The sequence below is a fragment of the Dasypus novemcinctus genome, chromosome 13 (genome assembly GCF_030445035.2).
Source record: "Dasypus novemcinctus isolate mDasNov1 chromosome 13, mDasNov1.1.hap2, whole genome shotgun sequence".
Lineage (NCBI taxonomy): Eukaryota > Metazoa > Chordata > Mammalia > Cingulata > Dasypodidae > Dasypus > Dasypus novemcinctus.
The window spans coordinates 4,535,497-4,558,868 of NC_080685.1; the positions used below are offsets into that span (position 1 = coordinate 4,535,497).

The following is a 23,372-nucleotide window of genomic DNA, read 5'->3' on the forward strand; positions in this document are numbered from 1 at the left end:
AGTAATAGTGTGACAATGCTCTTTTATCAATTGCAACAAATGGGTCACAACAATATAAGGTTATGGGGCAATGTATGGGAATCCTGTATGGTATGCACGATTATTTTGTTAACTCACAACTTCTCAAAAAAAACACATACTTTTTTAAACTTTGCTATATGTGGCAAAAGTATTATGATCATGTAAGAAAATGTTACATATTTTCAGGATTTATAAGGAAATATTTTGGGGTGTCAGGTATTATTTTTAAGATATTTGGAAAAAAAAGAAATGAGTATATATAAAACCGGAGGGGTAAATGTTGATAATTGCTAAAATGTGGGAATGGGTACATGGGGGTTCATTATATTACATTTCTCTATGTTTGAGATTTTAAAAAAACTTTCCTAATAAAATTTTAAAACTGTAGTGATTAAATATATATGGGCTAACCATGAAGAAGCACCGGATGGACAAAAGCAGGAGGTGCTTACGAGCCTGAAGGAAGGAGGGAGTCTGCCTGAGGAGTGGGAGCTTTGAGGTGTAAAGCGGCAGAATGGGGTGGAGTATGGGAGGCAGTGCTTGTTGCATCAGCACAGCTGGAATCCGATGATGTGGGGGGAAAAGAGGCTAGAGAGCAGGGGTGCCCAGACTTTACATTCTGAAATACATCTTAGTTTGTAATAAATTCCTTTCCCTACTTCTCCTATATTAGAGCTACGGCACTATATTGATATGCTAGTATTAGGTGTGTGGTTGGACTGTATTGTTTATATGTTTTGTTTCAGGAGAGTAGCAGAGGGATTACAAAATATTTGCTTAAGGGGGGGCACATTTTGTGTGGAAGCGTGAAAGAAATCTTTGTAGAATTTATAGATGAATGACATGATGCTGTTTTTCTTTTAGAAAGATTTCCTCTAGTGGCAATGTGGAAAATGGATTTGAGGACAACCCGCCTGGAAGAAGAAAGACGGATTAGGAGGCGATTCTAGTCATTCATGTTGGAAATGATGAGGCCCTGAGCTACGCCGTGGAAATGCGGATGGATTGTACGGGACTGACTGAGGGTATTTTCGGAACTAGGGTTGAGGGTAAAAGAGAGGGAGGGGTCCAGGGCAAGGCCTGGGCTTCAGGCTTTGGGGAAAAGGCTGCCTTCCCCCAGGGGAGGGCTCCCAGGAAGGCGAGCGTTGCTGGGAAGATGTGTGCAGAGCGTGCGATGCCGGAGACACGGGGTATTTTTAGATCTTCCACAGCCAGTGCTGTGCACTCAGTAGTCCCCAAGAATTCAGAGAAAAGGGGTAGAGTCAGTAGAAAGTAACACAGAGCTTCACAGGAAGCAGCTCACTCTGCAAGTGTTGGATGGTGAACGGAGACTTGAGCTGTGCCTTTGGTTGAGCCAACGTTTACGGAGGCCTGAATGCCCCGTGCCCTCTGCTGGGGGCTCAGCCGCAAAGCTGAACGAGCAGCAGACTTAGCCCTCGGTGGGCTCGTAGGTGCCCGGGTAGAGCGCTGAACAGAGGGTCAGTGGGGCCAGAAGAGGGAGACTCCAGGCAAGGAGGCTTGGAGAAGCCCAGACCTGTTCAGGGCTGGGATCCGAGGGACAGGTTCTGGAGCCAGCCAGGACCTGGAGGTGTCAGGCGCAAGGCGGGTGCTGTGCAGGGCGAGGCCTGCCTCTGTCTGGGAGCTCTCGTTCTCAGAAAAACCGCAGGCTGTCTGGGCCTGCCCGGGGGCTGAACAACACGACTGAGCCCGGAGAGCGAGTAACAGCGGGGATTAGGGCATGAAGTCATAAGAAGGGAGGGAAACTGGTGGAAGAATGGACCAAGCGGCAGTTTGGATTGCCCGCGCGTGGGAGACATGGCTTTCTTGGGCGCCCATCCAGTTTCTGAAGCACTGCCTTGGAAAGATTATCCTAGGGCCATGTCACCATTGGCTAAACATACATCTGCAGTTGCAGAACGACACTCTGGTTTCTCACAGTTACTCTGCTGTTTCCACTAGGCTGTGGGGTTTTTTTTGTGTGTGTGTTTTTTTAAGATTTAAAGAAGTTTTCTCCTCCCCTGGTTGTTTGCACTCACTGTCTGTGTGTGCTGTCTGCTCTCTCTCTGTTGTGTGCTCTCTGTGTCTGCTCTGTCTGTCCGTTGTTTGCTCGCTCTGTCTGCTCTCTGTCTGTTTGCTGTGGGCTGTGTCTTGCTCATCTTCTTTTTAAGAGTCATCAGGAACCAAACCTGGGACCTCCCATGTGGTAGGCAGCACCCAACTGCTTGAGGCACCTCAGCTCCCTGCTTGTTGTGTCTCTCACTGTGTTTCCTTGTTGTGTCTCCTTGTGGCATCAGCTTGTTGTCTTGCTTGTCTTCTTTAGGAAGCACCTGGAACTGAACCCAGGACCTCCCATGTGGCTCAAGCCTGTGCCTAACTGCTTGAGCCACATCTGCTTTCCTCGACTGCACTTGGACTGGGGCTGCTTCACGGGCATGCCCACAACAGGTACCTGCTGACAGCAGGTGAGCAAGCACCACCCCTCCGACGCAGTCTGCTTTTGAATGGAGAAGCTCTTCACCAGCACTTGGCAATATCCGCCCCGGGAACCCTCGCCTTGGCAGCTTTGGCCCAGGAGTGGAAAGGAGCAGGAGGGTGCGAGAGAGTAGGTCAGAACAGCAGAGAGGTTTGGAAAGAAAAGGAAGGGCACGGTTTGCCAGCTTTAGGGTAGCTTTCCCGCACTCCCCCCAATGTTCTTCACCTCCGACGTGAGAACACTCTCAACTCAGAGGTTAAAATAGCAGCTTTTAAAGAGAGAGTGTTTCCCTGCCCTGGGGAAGTGTCTGGTGTGGTGAGTCAGCCTGTCTGTCCGTGTCCTAGGGGCCGCCCCGCGCCTGCTGGGGAGACGGCTCTGAACCACGTGCCCACTCTGCAGGCTCGCTGGGGAGGCTGCCTGGGGCCCTGTGCCCACGGGCCACGGCCTTGGCTTTCACGGGTCTGGGATGAGCCAGAGCAAGGCCTCTCCTCGCGGGGGAGGCGCGGTCCAGTTACGTCTGACTCCACCGTACAGGAGCTGCCGGCTCTGCCAGCCCAGCTCTTTGAGGGGTGCGATCTGTCCACACCACAGCAAGCCTGTACCCTGGGGAGTGACGGGAGCGGACGCTCAGCCGCAGGCAGAGTTCCCTCCGTGCGAGCGAGAGCGGAGCTCCTCCGTCTGAGCCCGGCGCACTTGGTGTGCCTGTGCTTGCTTCCAGGCTCCGCTCTGTTGCATTTGTTTATGCTTCCAGCTTGATAAAGCACTTTTTACAGAGATGATCTCATTCAGTGCTCACAGTCACCTTGCAAGGTAAATGCTATTAACACCCCTGCACGTAAAAGGAAGAGACCGAGGCTCACAGTGGTTATGTGGACTAGTAAATGCCAAGAACCATGAATCAAACCCAGTTCTCTAAGCTCTTGGCTGCAGTTGTTGCTAGCCTCCAGCTCACGTTTGCACCACTGAGCCACATCTGTTCATGTTGTTTTATTTCATTTATTTTGCTTGTTCTTTTTGGGTTTTTTTTGGAGGCACTGGGAACCAAACCTGGGACCTCCTGTGTGGGAGGCAGGTGTTCAACTGCTGGAGCCACATCCGTTCCCCTAGCTGTGGGATCTCAAGGCAATCACTTACTCTCTCTGTGCCTTGGTCTCTGTCTCTACCTCTTGGCTGTTGTGACCATCCAATGAATTAATCTGCACTCAGGACAGTGAAGGGTACACAGTGAACACCGTCAGTGTGAACGAGTGATCATTCTCATCAGACAGGAAATGAGAAGCAAATAAAATAATTGGAAGCTGTGATGAGTGCTATGAAGGAAACCCCAAAGGGGCCAAGCTAGAGAACAGAAGGACGAGGTGGCAGAGGAGAAACCTACTGGCCGGAGTGGTCAAGGCGTGGCTGGAGCGGCCGACAGAGCCGAGTGGCACGGGGCTGGGCGGGCAGCGGACGGGGGAGGGCGAGGATGGGGCTGGGGGCAGTCCAGGTGGAAGGGGTAGCACGTGCAGGGCCCTGGGGTATGAAAAGGTGGCCTGAAGACGCGCGGCTGGAGCTGAGGGAAGGCTGGAGAGAGGAGGGGCAGCTCCCTGAGAGCCGCGGAGGCCGCAGCCGGGAAGTTGGCTTTTAGGCTAAATACGGCGGGTTGGAGAGTTTTGAGCAATGGAGGGTGCGATCCGATTTACATCTTGTGAAGCTCACTGTGGAGAATGGGGTGTAGGAGGCTGTTGTCGAGGAGGAAATGGTGACCTGGACCCAGGGCCGGCAGCAGGGACGGGGAGAAGTATTCAGCGTCCACATTTATCACGTCGCGGGGGTCGGGCTGCAGGACTTGCCGATGCGTCAGGCAGCTCTTTCCGGCGAGGTCAGGGAAGGGCCCAAGCAGGCGAAGGCTGCTCTGCTGAGCACAGGGAGTGGGGGACACCAGGCCCAGCTCAGGGAGGGGGAGGCTGGCGCTCCGGCACGCGCCTGCCCTCGCGGGGTGCAGCACAAGCTCCAGCGGGCTGACGGCGGCGGGAGGACCTCGGGGCCTGCTGCCACGGCTCCACCCCAACCCCCAGCTGCCCTGGGCTGGGCGAGGCCAGGCCATGGCTATCGTGACCCGGCTGGACCGAGCCGTGGCATCAGCCACCAAGGGAGGTTTGCTCCCATTTCCCCAGCTGTCAGAGCACAGCTGAGTCAGACAGACGACGGACAGAAAGGCAGACGGCTTGTGGGGACGGAGGCGTCGGGGAGCACGGGCGCCAGTCCCAGATCCTCCTTACCCTCCTTCTGGGGGGATTGGGGGTGGGCTCTGATTTTCTGGAAAGGGGCCTCTTAAAGCGTGCAGGAATGCAAACGTCCTGCTGCTCCCTGCCCCGTTTTGTGATTTCCAGAGGCAAAAGGATTTACCTCCTTTAGAGTAATGAAATACTAAAATAAAGATCAAACTTGCTCCTAACTCTGTAGCTAGGAGAGTCCAAACCTTGAAGCTGGCGGGCTACAAGAGTCTGGCCCCGAAGTCACAGTGGGAGGGGGCTGTTCCAAACTCACAGCTTCTCAACTCAGCAGACCCTGGAACAGGTGTGAGCGGAAGGTGGGGCTGAGGTTTACAGATTGTTACCCTGTATCTCAGAGGAGACAGATTCAGCACAATAAAATGTGCCTAGGGCTCGTCACCCTTGTGCTAGGGATGCACTTGGAGAAAGAGCAAAGTCCTCTTTAGTTTGTTCTTGTGCAATCTCCCCAGTGTAGCAGGAGCATGGGGGTGGTTCAGTTCACTCCAGAGAAAAGGGGTCCTATCTAAGGGGTACCCACCTTATTACCTCATCATCATGATGCCCATCTAATATTTGGATTGTGTCCTTCTGAATTCTTGATAAACCCCTTCCTAAGCAAAATCCAATGCCCTTCTGATCTTTTGGGAATTGGCGATGCCTGCTGGGCAGTTCGATACTGTTTATGAATTCCAAAAATAGATGTTAGATTATGTTTGTAAACTGGTCTGTCCCTCCAGGCATATTAGATTATATAGGATTTAGAGGTTTCACTTTTACTTGATTAAATAACAACTGAGGCTTTGATTGGGCCATGTCAGTAGGACTTTGAGTCCCCACTCACCATGGGGGCAGGGACTCACAGAGAAACTGCGCCATAGAGGAGTAGGTTGGAGCTTTGATCCTGGAGCCGGGGAAGTAAGCACACAGAGAAGTAGACACATGAGGAAGGAGAGAAGGCTCCATTAAACACAGGAAGAGGCCTCGGGAAGAGATGAGCTGTTCACCCGATAGTCTGCAGCTGGCCTTGTGCATAGAGCAGAGCAGCTGTGGCGGAAGAGAAATGAACCCCCGGAAGAGAGGAGCCCAGGAAGCCTGAACCCTGGCAGACGTCGGGAGCCATCTTGCTCCAACACGTGGCAACAGACTTTGGTGAAGGAAGTAGTTTATGCTTATGGCCTGGTGTCTGTAAGCTCCTGCCTGAAATAAATACCCTTTAGAAAAGTCAGCAGAGTCCTGGTCCTTGGCCTCAGCATCCCTTTGTTTGCTGACTAATGCACCTGCTTTGCTTGCGTTCTGTAGGGGTTTACATTTACACCTTTCCCTCAACGCCTCGTGGCCCTTTGGGCAGCAGTTGTCGCTCAGTCACGGAGCAGCAGGGCCATGTCCAGGTGTGTGGCTGCAGCCCCAGAATGCACCTGTGCCAGGAAGAACAGTACCTGGGTGGGATGGCAGGGCGGCGCTCGATAAATTCTCGCAGCCGGATGGTGGCCATGACGGACAGGAATCTGAAAGAAAATTACAGAGTGAATACACATTTTGTAAATTTTTACACATTTCTAAGCATGAGCTTGGAATTAGATTACAGTTTTCTAATGTAAGAAAAGGACTATTCATTTCTGCCAGAAATATATAGGGAAGGAAATAAAAGACTAGCAAAGGGGAGAGCCAGCAAGCTGGGGGCAGAGTAAGGAGCTCCTAGAGTCAGCTCCTGCTGCAGGGCAGTTAGCAAACACCCAGAGCTCTCTGGAGCTGCTGAAGCACCTGTTTGGGGGCTCCAGGAGGCCAGAAGAGCATCCTGCCATGTCCTTGGGGCAGTGGAAGGAGGAGACTGCCCATCTGCAGAGAAGACTTGTAAGTAGAGGCTCCACGCCCCGGAGGCCGAGGCCCATCCTCCACTGGAGGCACAGACTGCCTTGGGGGCTGTTCCACAGCTGGAATTGAAAGCTCCACTTCCCCAAAATGGGGGAGGAAGAGACAGTTGGGCATCAATTTCAGCTATTGACGAGTAAATCCAGTGGGATACAGTAAAATCCTGACAACAGCTAAAGTTTGAGCCTGTCCAGGTCAGAAGGAGGCCAGGAGCCACCACCTTAACTCTGTGCCTGGCACAAGGGGAAGCGGGGCGGACTGAGGATCCCAGTGCTGGGGGGACCGGCTTCTTTCCATCCAGATCATATTGCAGCTCCAACCTAGGCCCCAGTGCCACCTCCAGCAGGGAGGAAGCTGCAGGGCCCTGTGCCAGACTCTCCGGGAAATTATCGGCCAAGCTGCAAAAGCCAGTGATTGTCCTACTCTGGCAGCATAAGCTGCCCCAGGAGCTGTTCTGTGGCTGTAATTGGAAGCTCCAATTCCCAAAAGCGGGAGGAGGTTACAGTTGGCTGCCGATTTCGGCTACCAATTGTAGACTTGGCTGGCTAAGAGATAACCCTGGGAACAGGGGGGTAAGAACCAGCCCAAGTCAGAAAGAGGCCAGTAGCTGCCATTCTGACTCCATGTCAGCCTGAGGGGAAGCCGGGCTGACTGCAACTCTCAGTGTCGGCAGGAACCAGTTTCTTTCACGCAGATCAGCCTGCAGCCCAAGCCTAGGCTTCAGCCCCACCTCTGACAGGGAGGAGGCTGAGGAGCCCTGCACCAACCTATACAGGTAACTGCAGGGAACTTTGGCTGGCACAGACTGAAAATCAGAAGTCTACCAGGGCAACTGTGGTCATCTTGGACCCGCACTGCAGAGACTGCTGCCCACACCTGCAGCTCCATCCCTGCCCCAGGCAGGGGAGAAAGGGATGTGAAGCTCCATCAGTCTCTCTGGGCAACTACAGTCTAGGCCTACACATGGATTATTCCACACACTGTGACTCTGTCCCTACCCCTGGCAAAGGAGAAAGTTGGAAGAAGCTTCATTGGTCCCTGGCACAATGAGGGCAGCTTGAGCCTCCACAGCTTACATCACCAACTACATGCTTGGCTCCTACTGCACAACCAGCAAGGGAGAAAGGACAGGAAGCCCTACACTAAAGAGAAAAACTGCATGCAGAATAAATACTCTAATAAGCCAGACACGAAGACACCACAAAAAATTACAATCCACACCAAGAAACAGGAAGCTATGGCCCAGTTAAAGGAAGAAGATAAGCCTCCAGATGACATAAAGGAGTTGAGACAACGAATTATAGATGTTCAAACAAATCTCCTTAATAAATTCATTGAGATGGCTAAAGAGATTAAGGATATTAAGAAAATACTGGATGAACACAAAGAAGAACTTGAAAGCATACATAGAAAAACAGCAGATCTTATGGGAATCAAAGGTGCAATAAATGAAATTAAAAACACATTGGAATCATATAATAGCAAATTTGAGGAGACAGAAGAAAGGATTGGTAAGCTTGAAGAAATGGCCTCTGAAAGTGAACATACAAAAGAACAGATGAAGAAAAGAATGGAAAAAATTGAACAAGGTCTCGGGGAACTAAATGACAGCAAAAGGCGTGCAAACATACATGTCATGGATGTCCCAGAAGGAGAAGAGAAGGGAAAAGGGGCAGAAAGAATATTTGAAGAAATAATTGTAGAATATTTCCCAACCCTATTGAAAGACATAGATATCCCTGCCCAAGAAGCACAATGTACTCCCATCTGAAAAAATCCAAATAGACCAACTCCAAGACACATACTCATCAGAATGTCAAAGGCCAAAGACAAAGAGAGAATTTGGAGAGCAGCAAGAAAAAAGTAATGCATAACATATAAAGAATATCCAATAACATTAAGTGCTGCTTTCTCACCAGAGACCATGGAGGCAAGAAAACAGTGGTCTGATATATTTAAGACACTACAAGAGAAAAACTTCCAGCCAAGAATCTTATATCCAGCAAGACTGTCTTTTAAAAATGAGGACAAGATTAGAATATTCACAGATAAACAGAAACTGAGAGAATTTCTAAGCAAGATACCAGATTTTAAGGAAATACTAAAGGGTGTGCTAGAGGCTGAAAAGAAAAGACGAGAGAAGGGCCTGGAAGAAAGTCTAGAAATGAAGATTATATCAATAAAAGTAAATAAAAGTGTCAAAAGAGTGGTGAAAATAAAATAGGACCAGTAAAACTCAAATAGTCAGGAATAAACTTAACCAATGACATAAAGCACTTGTATTCAGAAAACTGCAACTCAATGTTAAATCAAAAAAGCCCTAAATAATTGGAAGAATGTTCTATGGTCATGAATTGGAAGACTATCATCAAGATGTCAATTCTATTCAAATTGATATACAGATTTACTGCAATCCTGATAAAAATTCCACCAGCATTAAAGAAGAAATTGAAAACACAATCATTAAATTTATTTGGAAGGGTAAGGAGTACTGAATAGCCAGAAACATCATAAAAAGGAAAAGTGAACCCTCGTCTCCAGACTTTAAATCATAATACGTACCTATAGTGGTAAAAACAGCATGGTACTGGCCTAAAGACAGACACAATATACCAATGGAACCAAATTCATGGCTAAGAAATAGACCCTCATGGGTATGGTCAAGTGATTTTTGACTAGCCTGTCAAACTCACACAGCTCAGGCAGAACAATCCATTCAACAAATGGTGCTGAAAGAATTGGATATCCATAGCTGAAAGAAGGAAAGAGGACCCCTATCTCACACCTTCTCCAAAAATTAACTCAAAATGGATCAAAAAACTAAAAATAAAAGCAAAACCATAAAACATCTAGAAGAAATGGTAGGAAAACATCTTCAAGACCTGGTAGTTGGCCAGGGAATTCTTAAAGGATATAAGAGAAGGACTGAGTGGACTACTGATGTTTAATGTATGTAGAAGTTTTAATTAGCTTTACTGTAAAAGTATGGAAATGTATAGATTGAATGGTAACACACACCTTGTTTATAAATGGGGATATGACTGAAAATGGTAGTCTAGTTACTTAAATGCCAGTTGACAGAATGCTAGAGAATAATCTAGCAACTGGATAGCACAGTAAACCAAGAGGTGGGTGATGATTGTGGCTAATGGTACAGATGCAAGAGTGTCCTTTGTGAGCTAGAACAAATGTACATCACTACTGCAGGGTGTTGGGAATGTGGAGAAGCATGGGAAAAATACAGCTGGAGTGATCTATGGACTGTGGTTAGTAGTAATAATATAATATTCTTGCATCTATGCGAAAGATGTACTGTGTTGATACTGAGGCACTATGGAAAATGTGAGCCCAATGTACACTATGAACATGGTGACAATCAGATGATATTATTTTATCTGTAGCAAATGACACACCACATTGTGGTGTGTTGGTGGAGGAGTGTTGTTTGGGAATTCTGCACATGTGCATGATTGTCTTATAAGTTTACAACTTCTGTCAATAAAAAATATATTTAAAAAATAATAATAGGGTGGGTTGGGGGAAAACACACCAAATCTAAGATAAGGACTATGATTAGTCATAAGATTTTGACAATATTCTTTCATAATTTGTAACAAACGTCTCATGACAATGCAAGGTGTTGGTGGAGGGTTGATGTATGGGACCCCTGTATGATGTTATGCATGTTTGCTTTGTAAGTTCACAACTTTTACTATACACTTAATTGTTTATGTATGTTCATATATAAATGATATAAAGATAATAATAGGATTGGTTAGGGGAAGAATACTTTGTTTAGTAGTAATAATTTGACAATGTTCTTTAATTATTAGTTAAAAGGTTTAAAAACAATGCAAGTTATTGGTGGTAGGGTGAGCTATTATATATGTTTGTTTTATAAGTTCACAACTGTTATACATTTATTGTTTATGTATGTTTACGTATGAGGATATATTTCAATTAATTGAAAAAAAAAGACTAGCAAAGGAACGTAAAGAAATGGAAACAGCTACGAGGATGGCTATAAACAAAACAATGGCAAATAACCTATGCTGTCAAGGATGTGGAGAAATTGGTGCTATTGTACAAAGCTGGTGGGAACTGAAATGTGAAAGCTGCCATGGGAAACAAGTTGGTGGTTCCTCAAAAAGTTAAACAGAGTTTTTCCATGACCTGGCAATCCTACGTCTGGTTTATATCCCAAAGAATCGAAAGCAGCGCCTTGAACAGATATTGGCACCGATGTTCATAGCAGCATTATTCACAATTGCCAGAAGGTGGAAACAACCCAAGGGTCCATTGCCAGAAGACTGAATAAACAAAATGTGGTGTACACATACAATGGAACATTATTCAGCCATAAAAAGAAATGAAGTTCTGAGACAAGTGACAATATGGATGGACCTTGAAGACATTATGCTAATCCAGACATGAAATGACAAATATTGTTGATTCCACTTTTATGAGATTTCTAGAATAGGCAAATTCATAGAGGCCAGATGCTTAGAGGTACCAGGAACCGGGTAAGGGAGAAATGGGGAATTACTGCTTAATGGATACAGATTTTTCTCTTTGGGGTGGTGAAAAATTTTGGAAATAGTGGTGATGGTTGTACAACATTGAATGTAATCAATGCCACTGAATTGTACACTCAAAAATGGTTAAATTGGCAGATTTTGTGTTATATCTATAACACCATTGTTGCAGTGTGCCAAGGGGGTGACCAATGCAAAGTGCCAGAAATGTGTTGGCTTTTATCTGGGTATTTATCTGGGGTAAAAGCTGACAGCTCCAAGTCCGTAAAAAGTCCGCTCAAGTCGCCATAAGAGACACTTTCTCCCAAGTCGGCCGCTGGTGACCCTGGCTCCTGCACGTGGGGACGCGCCGTGGCTGCCAGCTCGGCGAGGCCCCGCTGCCCCTCCAGAGTCCTCGTCCCCTGGAGCTCGGCTGGGGCAGCCTGGCACAGGCTGGCCTCTTTCCAGCCTCCAAGCAGCTCCGCTCTCCTCTGAGTCCAGCCGGGAGCCTCCTCGCGGGCTGCTCCGTGGCCAGGCCTGCCAGGGCGTCCTGCGGAAGCGCTGCTCTCCCTCCTGCGAACACGCTGGCTCCCCTGCTCCGAGCCTCTGGTCTCCCTCCTGCAGGCCCAGCGGGAGGCCGCGGGACCGCCCGGCAATGGTGGCCACTCGGAAATAGATGAGTTGAAAAAATTCATCGTTCTTTTCTTGGGATTCGTAGAATAATCTCAAACTTCCACAACCACAATTAAAATTTTAAAAAAAGAAATGGAGAGTATATAAGCCAGCCGTCCACGGCCGGGCCCTGCGCTCCCCCAGCCCTGGGCTGAGGGGTGGTAGGCGCTCGGCCTCCACACGTGGCCGGCGGGCCTGGCCCGCCAAGCGCTGCCCTTCCCAAGCCCCTCACAGGCCGTGTGGTCGCAGGACGGAAGAAGAGTCCTCGAAGCCAGTGTCCTTGCGAGAGGCCCGGGAGGTGGGACCGGGGCGCAGCCTGCTGTGGCCTCTTTGCTCCCGGCAGGCCGGATGGGGAAGACGAGGCGTTTTTCTGCCCCAGAACTCCAGGCCCAATGTGCAGCTTTGGGGTGTCCCCAAGCCACCGCCCGGAGCTGAGCGCTGCACTCGGCGTGCCAGCCCCGGCTCCGTGGTCAGAGGGAGCTGCAGGTGCAGCCGGGCTGAACTCGGGACTGAGTTCGAGAGCTCAGCTGTCCTGGAAGCGGCTTCCCGGTTAGGCCCCGGCAGCCTGTTGGCGGCGCTCAGTTCTGGGGCGCTGGCCTAGGAGAGCCTCCCGGGGTGGCCCTTCTCCCCAGCCCGCGCCCCGAGCCTGGCCAGTGGTTTTCTGAGCACGCAGTTACCTCCACTAAATCCCTTGGTTTCTGCAGCCCAGACGGAACCCTGACACTAAAACATCAATACATTGTTTCTGCTCTAAAATTTCCTATTGCCTCTGATAATCTAGTGGAGAAGAAGATTCCCACAAAGCAATGGCTACATTTAAGTATCGCATGGGAAAGAGCCACCAACAGGGAGGGAGCTGGTGGCCAGCGATGGCAGGAAGCCTTCGTTTCCAGAATAGCTCGTGTGCCCTTGTGAACTCTGCACCACGGGTGTATATTACCTAAGTATAAAGACCGTGCACCTCCGGCTCACGACAGTCCGTTGAGGGGTACAGCAGTGGCTCCCCCAGTCTGTTCAATGGGCTCCCCATACCTCCTGGAGGAGTCAAAGAGGTAACAGTGTAACCGAAAAAGCACGTTGGCCCCGTGTGTGTAAGAGAAGAAATAACGAGTCTGTTAGGAGCAGGTATTATGCGCCAGGTAATATGCATTGCCTCAAGCCTCCCAGCGCCCCGGTGGAGTCCTACCACCCGTCACTGGCAAGAGAACTGAGGCACAGAGAGGAAAAGTGACTTGCTCAAGGCCACCGAGGAGCCAGGGTTGGGGACTTCGTAACTGTGATGCGACACAGAAATGGGAGAGCACACAGAGCACCCGGAAAAAAGGCGAGGGCCACCCCGAGGGCAGCGGGAGGAAGCAGGGCTGGGCAAGTGCCATGTTTCTCTCTTCCCTTTTGCAGTCAGCCCCACTGAGCATTCATGCCCCAGCTTGGCCAGCCGCCTTGTCACCTCCGGCCGGCTTGTCAAGCACCCTGAAACTTTAAAACATGTTGCATCGTGCCAGAATGTTTATCCCACAGAGCCCGCTCACTACATAGCGTTTCACTTTCAGCGCTAGTAGGACTGCTTACAAAAAAAAAAAAAGATGACAAAGGAGAAAAGAGAAAAAGAAAAGACTCTCCCACCAAAAAGAAAGAAAGAAAACTTGAGCGAAATCAATTGAGTTCTTGCTAAATTTCATAACCCACACTTGGAAAGCCTCGTGATTGCTGAGATGTCATTAGAAGTGGCCTGCCGGAAAGAAGAAAAAGATCTTTGGGCCACTTAAAACTCGTGCTCCTAACAAATACAGCACCAAGAGTGCCTTTGAAGATGGAGTGACTGGAAATTCTAATCAGGACTGCAGGGAACGAACCAGCTGCGGGTTGCCATGCTTTGGCCACACCATGCAAGCCTCTTTAGAGGATTGTGTTACCAGGAGCCTTCGATGCTCAGTCAGAGGCCTGAGTCTGGGCGTGGAGAACGTGCATGAACACACGTTAAACTTACCGTTGTTTCCATATTCACAGCCCACACTGCACAACCATTGTCTCACACCGTGAACAACATAACTTTCATCTCTTTAAATACACATAACTTTTAAATAGCTGCTTTAATTGAAGATTCTCCTGCAGATGAGGCCCAAATAAAATTCTTCCAAAGCAAACTTGACTTCCATCTATACCCTTGCCCAACCTTAAATTAAGCTTAGGAAACCTTAAAATATTTTTTTTAGACTGAAAACATAATATGACAAGAGTAAATAATACTGTAAAACACATAAATATCCACAATTCTATTAAAAAACAACTCTTTTCATGTTTTAATATTCTACTTTATATTCTTTGGCTTTCATTTAACAGTATATCATGAAGATGCCTGCACTGACACATGGTACTCTTTTTTTTTTCTTCTTAGAAGTATTCTTGATTCTGAGATGTAATGTTCCTCCGCGTGGTTTGTGAGCTCACTCATCACCCTGTTTAATACAACACCCTGTTCTGCCTCCACTTCTGGATCCCGTAATCCTGTTCTTTGCTTTACTTTTCTCCAAAACAGTTATCACCATCTGCCATACCACATGTTAACCTATTTACCTTATCTATATTCTGTCTCCCCTGAGGACACAGTCTCCATGAGGGCAGAGTTTTGTCTGTTTTGTTCGCTGGGGTGTCTCCAGGGCCCAAGATAATAACTGGCACCTGGTAGATACTTAGTAAGTATATTGAGTAACTGAATTTCTTATCCTTGATGAAACCCAATCCCCTATTGTTGGACATGTTGGCCACATTGAACATCGCCGTGAGTATATATATATATACACACACACACACATATATATATTTTTAATTGAATTTATTTTTAAAAATACATTACTAAGAATCAAAGTTTGGACATGCCTGTACTGTTAGGAGGATTTAAGCCACTCCTATTAATTATTGCTCATAAACCACTTGTAGCAGTTTGATATTGTTTATGGGTTCCAAAAACAGTTATTGGATTATGAGGTTGGAAGAAGCTGGGACCAGGTTGCCTTGGGAGGAGGAGGAAGCCTGAACCCTGGCAGACGTTGCCCGCCATCTTGGGTCAACAGACTCTGGGTGAAAAAGTACTTTTTATGGTACCTTGAGTTGGACTCTTTAGGGCCTTGGGACTGTAAGCTTCTACCCCAAATAAATACCCTTTATAAAAACCAACCAATTTCTGGTATTTTGCTTCAGCATCCCTTAGGCTGACTAATACACCACTGAAATCAGACTCCCAATTCACAGAACTAAAATTTAATAAGGAAATTTTTATTCTGCTGGTGTTTAGAAAGTGACAAAAAAAAATAAATGGAAAAAAAAAAAAGATGTGCATTGCAACAAACTTCCTTGAAGTTGATGTTCAACCTGATGAATTCAGGAATAAATGTATAAACCCTCTCATGTCAACTTTCTCAGCAATTCTCCTTATTTACACCATAAATAATCTTGCATCAACACTTTTTGGTATCTTTTATATAGATCAAACCAGATATCCCTAAAACATAACAGTAAAAAACCTGACAAAATCTGCCAACTTGTGGTAATTTTTTTTAGCGAAAAATGAAGTTTCTCACTCTGAAATCTTTCTCCCTAAAATTGGGAACAAGTCCAAGTATATTTACTCTTAACACTCCTATTCAACATAAAATTGGAAATCCTAACCAGTGTGATAAAGCAAGAAAAGGAAATAAAAGTCATACAGGTGGGGAAAGGAAGAAAACTGGCTGTATTTGCAAATGACATAATTGCTTATGTAGAAAATCTCAAGGAAACTACAAAAAAACTCCAAAAACTAAAAACCAAATATAGCAAGACAATAGGTTCTTTACAGTAGTGTAGCAGTTTGATATTGCTGATGAGTTAGAAATAGAAATATTGGATTATGTTTGTAAACTGATCTTTTCCTCTGGGTATGTTAGATTATATTGGATTCATAGGTTTACTTGAGGAAGTAATTATGTAAACGTCTTCTGCCTGTAGGGCATTGAGTCCCTATCCTTTGATGGGTGGGGACTCACAGATAAAAGGCATGGCAAAGGACAGAGTTAAGGGTTTCTGATGTTGGAGTTTGATGCTGAAGTCTTAAGCTGGAGCCCTGGGAAGTAAGCACACAGAGGAAATAGAAGCCAGCCCCAGGATGAGAGTACCTGAGCCAGGAGAACACAGAGGAGTAGAGATGCTCCTTAGATACAGTAGAAACCCCAGGGAGAGAGACAGAGCCATTCACCTGATAGTCTACACCTGACCTTGTGGAGAGAGGCAAAGTCTAGAGAGGCTCATAGTCTACAGCTGGCCTTGTGGAGAAAACAGAGGAGCTGAGCCCAGAGGAACCCAGGAAGCCTGAACCCTGGCAGATGTTGCCAGCCATCTTGCTCCAACATGTAGAAATAGACTTTGGTGAGGGAAGTAACTTATACTTATGGCCTGGTATCTGTAAGCTCCTACCCCAAATAAATACCCTTTATAAAAACCAGCCAGGAAGTGGATGTGGCTCCACTGATGGAACATCCATCTACCATATGGAGCATCCAGGGTTCGATCCCCAGGGCCTGCTGACCCATGTGGTAAGCTGGTCCACATGCAGAGTTGCCACATGCAAGGAGTGCCGTGCCATGCAGGGGTGTCCCCATGTGGGCGTGCCCCAGATGCAAGGAGTGCACCCCACAAGGAAAGCTGCCCCACATGGAAAAAGCACAGCCCACCCAGGAGTGGTGCTGCACACAGAGAGAGATGATGTGGCAAGATGATGCAACAAAATAGAGAAACAGTTTCCCAGTGCTGCTGGATAATGCAAGTGGATGCAGAAGAACACACAGCAAATGGACACAGAGAGCAGACCATGGCTGGGGGGCGGGGGGGAGGGGTAGGGTGAAGGGGAGAGAAATAAATTTTTAAAATCTTAAAAAAATAAAAACTAACCAATTTCTGGTATTTTGCATCAGCACCCCCTTGGCTGACTAATACAACCAGCAATAAATAATCGGAAGCCAGAGTTTAAAAGACAACACCATTTGCAATTGCTGAAAAGAGAATGAAATGCTTAGGTAAACATTTAACAGTAAATCTATAGGATTTGTAAGCTGAAAACTACAAAGTACTTATGGAAGAAATTTTTTTAAAACCTGGGAGACATACCACGTTCATGGATTGAAAGATTCAACATAGTAAAGATAACAGTTGTCCCCAAATTGATTGGTTTAATGGAATTCCTATCAAAATTCCAGTAGGATTTTTGTAGATATAGACAAATACACTCTAAAAGACAACTAAAATAGCTGGAACAGTTTTGAAAAAGAGCAATCATCCTCTGGTAGAGGGGAAAGAACTAGTCCTCAGTTAATAGCTGCTATTTACCAGACACTTCACATATTGTGGCAGTTTGAGATTGTTTATGAATCCCATAAATAATCCATTCCTCTGGGTGTGATGCCCTTTGGTGTATTAAATTCAGCTGAGGGGTCTTTGATTGGCTTACCTGTTAAGATTGTTTTAGGGCTCTTTCATTTGAACAGGTCAGTATGGCATGACTCAGGTTGAGTCCCTGCCCCCTTGGTGGGTCTGATATAAATGGACTCACACAGACACACGGAAGAGAGAGCTCTGTCATTCTGATCCTGCCATGTGACAGAAAGGGGAAGCTTGAGCAGCTGAGGTCCTGGGGGAGAGATGAGCCATTTGCCTGACAGTTTACAGCTGAGAATAGGAAGAGAGCAGACAAGACAAGACTGAGATTGGAGAGAAAGGGGACTGCAGGCTCACTTAAGCATGAAGCCTCAAGAGGCTGGGTCCACAGAGCTAAGGAGGAAGATGAAGCTCGGAGAGGAAGCAGAGCCCAAGCAGAGAGGGGCAGCCATCCTCTTCAACATGTGGCAGCTGGCTTTGATGAGAAAGCAACCTTGAGCTGGACTTTTTACAGCCTTGGAACTGTTAAGCTTTTATCCCTTTATACCCTTTATAAAATACCCTTTATAAAATACCCTTTATAAAAGCCAACAGATTTCTGGTACTTTGCATTGGCAGCCCTTTGGCAGACTAATATACATATGTTATTTCATTCAGTCCTGAGAGTCCCCCAAGATTAAATAACAGGTTCAAAGTCCCTCAGCCAGTAAGTGAGAAAAGCCAGGTCTGTCGGACATGAAAGACCTTCACTGGTCTGTTGATTTAGTCAACAAATATTTGTTGATCAACTCCTTTGGCCAGGCCCCATATCAGGCGCTGGAGGAACAGTATTTAGCAAACCATGTGGGGCTCAGCTGTTACATTGTTGACAGTCTGGTAGAGGGGAAATGAAGTCAGGTATTAGTCATGAAGTCTGGTATTAGTCATAAAGTCACACAAATATAAAACGAAAACACAGTAACTTCTTGTATTAGTCAAGGTTCTCTAGGGAAACAGAATCAACAAGAGATATCTGTCAATAGTAAGCAATTTTATAAGAGTTTCTCATGCAGCCATGGGGATGCACAAGTCCAGGTTCTGCAGGCAGGCTGCCACCAGGGGCTCCAATGAAAGTCCGATGAAGGTTGCTGATGAGTTCTGGGAGATGTTGGTTGTCCAAAGATGAACTGGGAAATTCTCAATGCTAGAATCACTTCCCCTTTTAAGGCATTCAACTGATTGGGTTAAGCATCACTCATTGCTGATGGCAATCTCCCTGATTGATGCAATTATAACCAGCTATCTATGATTTACCACTGCAGTAAAGTCAGTGGTGACTAAAGTCCACAAAAGCCCCTGTACTACAGTTAGCCCAGTGCTCCAACTGGGCACAGTTACCTGATTGAGTTGACACAATAGTCTAACCATCACACTGCTAAAACAGACTCCTTTGACAAATTACTTTTCCAGTAATTGGGCAGTGGAGCTTCTTTAAGAATTCTAAAGAAAAGAAATCTATGAGATAAGTTACATTTTACTTCAGCAAACCTGGACATTTTCCCCAAGATAAAGTATCTGAGAAGCTTACCTAATGGAGATGGACATTCTGAGGACTAAAAATTGGCATTTATTTTTTATGGTAAGAGTTTTAAAAAGGAGTTAAAAAAATAATATTTGTTAAGTTAAAAGTTGGCTCTTCCCAGAACAGTGCCAAGTGGAACCCAGTAGTAATTACTTCAGCATGTGGGCCTAAATTGAATGGAATCTAATCAGTTATCATTTAGTTGATCTGTATGAGTAGGGGCAGAGCAGGGTCCCAAGACTCTAAGTTTTTGGAAAATTCAGGAAATAGTTAGGGATGAATGGCATTGAAACTGATATGATCAACAAGGAAACAGAGACTTGAACAATATGATAAATGAGTTAGACCTAACAGACATATACAGAGCACTGCATCCAAACTCAGTGGGTTATACATGCTTCTCAAGTGCCCATGAATCTTTTTCCAGGATAGAGCACATGTTAGGGCACAATGCAGCTCTCAAGAAATATAAAAAGATTGAAATTATACAAAGCACCTTCTCAGATCATAATGGAATGAAACTTCAAATGTGGCCATTTTCTAAGCCAAACTCAGCATGTAAATGCATTACCTTTCCCCCAGTGTGGGACATGACTCCCATGCATGAGCCTCCCTGGTGCCAAGGGATTACTACCAAGCACCAGCTGATGATGTAACTAGAAAAAGACCTTGAATAAAAGGGTCAACTCAGACCAGCAGAATATCTCAGCCTACGTGTAATATCAGGTGTTAAAAACTGCTTTTTACTTTGCATAAAAGGGAGAAATGGAAAGGACAAATGAATTTATATGGCTATGAGTCTCCAAAAAAAGAGTCAGGAGGTCATCAGAGGGGTAACGCTTATGCAAACCTCAGCAAGGTATCAGAGACAGCCAAAGTAAATAGAAACCCAGGTACTGGTTTTCCTGAGGGCTACAGAGACCCATAGGTTCTATGGTCATGACAGATGACTCTAGAGTTCAGTGCCATGTCAGTTAGCCTTACTTTGGAGTTTGTGTTCTCGAGTGTGATGGAGTTGGACTCAGATATGACCTTTCTACTTATGCCTCTTCTGTTACTTTTACTGGACCTGTGGTTGGCATTGGAGTTGGTGTATACTCAGGAGACCTGAATCTCTGGACTGTCCATGTGACAGCCAGGCCCTGAGCCTCAGCAGATTTGCAACTCCTACCCTCTGGCTTATTGGACTTACCCTGGTGAGTGAACAGGGAGGTGAAGAAGGTCAACCACCACACCAGGGAGCCAAGAGGGCCTACAACTGCAAACAGGAGAATTGCATCCATCATCCATGTGGAATCTAAACCCCCTCTTGACATAAAGGTGGAGTGGACATAACCATCACAGGGTCCACAGGATGGAGGAATAGAGTATGGATTAGAGTGGACTTACTGGTGCTTTGTTATGGAACTATTGTGATTAGTAATGGAAGAAATTGTAGCATTGATATGGAGAAAATGGCCATTGTAGCTGCTGATGGTAGGGAGAGGGAAGAAAAGATATGATGTAGGGCATTTTCAGGATTTGGAGTTGTCTTGGGTGGTGCTGCAGGGACAGATGCTGGACACTGTGTGTCCTGCCATTACCCACTGAGTGGACTGGGGGAGAGTGTAGGCTACAATGTAGATCACTGTCCATGTGGTGCAGCAGTGCTCCAAAATGTATTCACCAGGTGCAGTGAATGTGCCACGATGATGGAAGAGGTTGTTGATGTGGGTGGAGTGGGGTGAGGGGGGTGGGAGTATATGGGGACCTCATATTTTTTAATGTAACATTTGAAAGAAAATAAAGAAGAAAAAACAGACAGTAAAAAAGTAAATTCGTAAATGTGTAGAGACTGAACAACACACTCTTAAATAATCAGTGGGTCAAAGAAGAAATTGCAAGTGAAGTCAGTAAAAATTTTGAGACAAATGAAAATGAGAACACAATGTATCAAAACATATGGGATGCAGCAAAGGCAGTTCTGAGAGGGAAATTTATAGCCCTAAAATGCCTATATTAAAAAAAGATGAAAGAGCTAAACTCAAAGATTTAACTGAACAACCAGAGAAACTAGAAAAAGAACAGCAAACCAATCCCAAAGCAAGCAGAAGGAAAGAAATAATAAAGATCAGAGCAGAAATAAATGAACTTGAGAACAACAACAAAAAACAATAGAGAAAATCAACAAAACCAAAAGTTGGTTCTTTGAGAAGATCAATAAAACTGACAAACCCCTAGCTAGATTAACAAAGATAAAAAGAGAGAAGATGCAAATAAATATAATCAGAAATGGAAGGGAGGGGGAGTTAGAACTGACTGCACAGAAATAAAAAGGATCATAAGAGGGTATTATGAAAAACTGTATGGCAACAAACTTGACAATCCAGATGAAATGGACAAATTCTTAGAAATGCACAACCAACCTACACTGGCACTACAAGAAATATAAGAACTTAACAAACTAATTATATTTAAGGAGATTGAATCTGTCACCAAAAATCTTCCAGCAAAGAAAAATCCAGGACCAGATGGCTTCACAGGTGAATTCTACCAAGCATTTCAAAAAGAATCTTGTTAAACTCTTCCAAAAAATTGAAGAGGAGGAAAATTACCCAACACATTTTATGAAGCCAACATCACCCTAATACCAAAGCCAGATAAAGATACTATAAGAAAAGAAAATTACAGACAATCTCCCTAATGAACATGGATCCAAAAATTCTCAACAAAGTACTTGCAATTGAATTCAACAACATATAAAAGACTTATACATCACAACCAAGTGAGATTTATTCCTGGTATGCAGGGGTGGTTCAACATAAGAACATCAATCAATGTAATACACCACATTAACAAATTGAAGGGAAGAAAATCACATGATCATGTCAGTTGATGCAGAAAAGGCATTTGGCAAAATCTGGCATCCTTTTTTTAATAAAAACACTTCAAAAGATAGGAATAGAAGGAAAATTCCTGAATATGACAAAGGCATACATGAAAAACACACAGCCAACTTTGTACTCAATGGGGGAAGGTTGAAAGCTTTCCCTCTAAGATTGGGAACAGGACAAGGATACACACTGTCACCACTGTTATTCAATATTGCCCCAAAAGTTCTAGCTAGGGCAAGTAGACAAGAAAAAACATTAAAGGCATCCAAATAGGAAAAGAGGAAGTAAAACTCTCATTGTTTGCAGATGACATGATCTTGTACTTAGAAAATCCTGAAATATCCATGACAAAGCTACTTGAACTAATAAATGAGTCATCAAAGTGGCAGGATACAAGAGCAACACACAAAAATCAGTAATGTATTTGTACACTAATACTGAAAAATCTGGGGAGGAAATGAGGGAAAAATTCCATTTTCAAAAGCAACAAAAAGACTCAGATACCTAGGAATTAATTTAACCAAAGAAGTACAGGACCTATTAGCAGAAAACTACAAAACAATGCTAAAGGAAATTTAAAAAACAATGCTAAAGAAATTTAAAACAAATGGAAATATATTCCACATTCATGGATTGAAAGAATAAATATTGTGAAGATATCAATCTTACTCAAACTGATATATAGTTTTCATGCAATACCAATCAAATTCCCAACAGTTTACTTTACAGAATTAGAAAAGGCAATTGCCAAATTCATTTGGAAGGGAAAGTGCACCCATATAGCCAAAAGCATTCTAAAAAAGAAGGATGATGAGGGAGGAATTTCACTGCCTGACCTGGAAACATATTACAAAGCTACTGTGGTCAAAACAACATGGGGGAAGTGGATGTGGCTCAACTGATAGGGCATCCACCTACCACATAGGAGGTCCAGGGTTCATATCCAGGGCCTCCTAGCCCATGTGGTGAGCTTGCCCATGTGCAGTGCTGCTGTGCACAAGGAGTGGCCCACTATACAGGGGCACCTCCTGCATAGGGGAGCCCCATGCACAAGGAGTGTGCCCCGCATGGAGAGCTGCCCTTCATGAAAAAAAAAGCACAGCCTGCCTAGGAGTGGCGCTGCACACACGGAGGGCTGATGCAGCAAGATGACACAACAAAAAGAGACACAGATTCCCGGTGCTGCTGAGAATGCAAGCGGACACAGAACACACAGCAAATGGACACAAGAGAGCAGACAATGGGGGCAGGGAGGAAGAAATAAATAAAAATAAATCTTTAAAAAAAAACACAGAAAAATGACAACATGGTACTGGCATAAAAATAGATACATTGATCAGTGGAAAACAATTGAGAGTCCAGAAACAAACCCTCACCTCTACAGCCAATTGGTTTTTGACAAGCCTACCACGTTAATGTTAGCGGGACAAAACAGTCTCTTCAACAAATGGTGCTGGGACAACTGGATATCTATAACCAAGAGAATGAAAGAGGACCCCATCTCACTCCCTATACAAGAATCAACTCAAAATGATCAAAGACCTAAATATAAAAGCCAGGACCATAAAAATACTGGAAGAAAATGTAGGGCAACATCTTGAAGATCTTGTAGTAGGTGGTGGTTTCTTGGACCTTACCTCCAAAGCAAACGCAACAAAAGAAAAGATAGATAAATTGGACTTCCTCAAAACTAAACACTTTTGTACCTCACAGGACTTTGTCAAAAGG

At 45.4% G+C, this 23,372-nt stretch overlaps 1 protein-coding gene across 1 annotated transcript in view; it reads right to left on the minus strand.

Moving 5' to 3' along the window:
- SPMIP3 (sperm microtubule inner protein 3) overlaps positions 1-23,372 on the minus strand; it is a 37,606-nt gene that overhangs the window by 12,257 nt on the left and 1,977 nt on the right. Inside the window, exon 2 of the mRNA XM_004449610.3 lies at positions 6,186-6,254. Within this exon, the coding sequence (XP_004449667.1) occupies positions 6,186-6,241 (56 nt within the window). The 5' untranslated portion in view covers positions 6,242-6,254. The remainder of the gene's footprint in view (positions 1-6,185; positions 6,255-23,372) is intronic.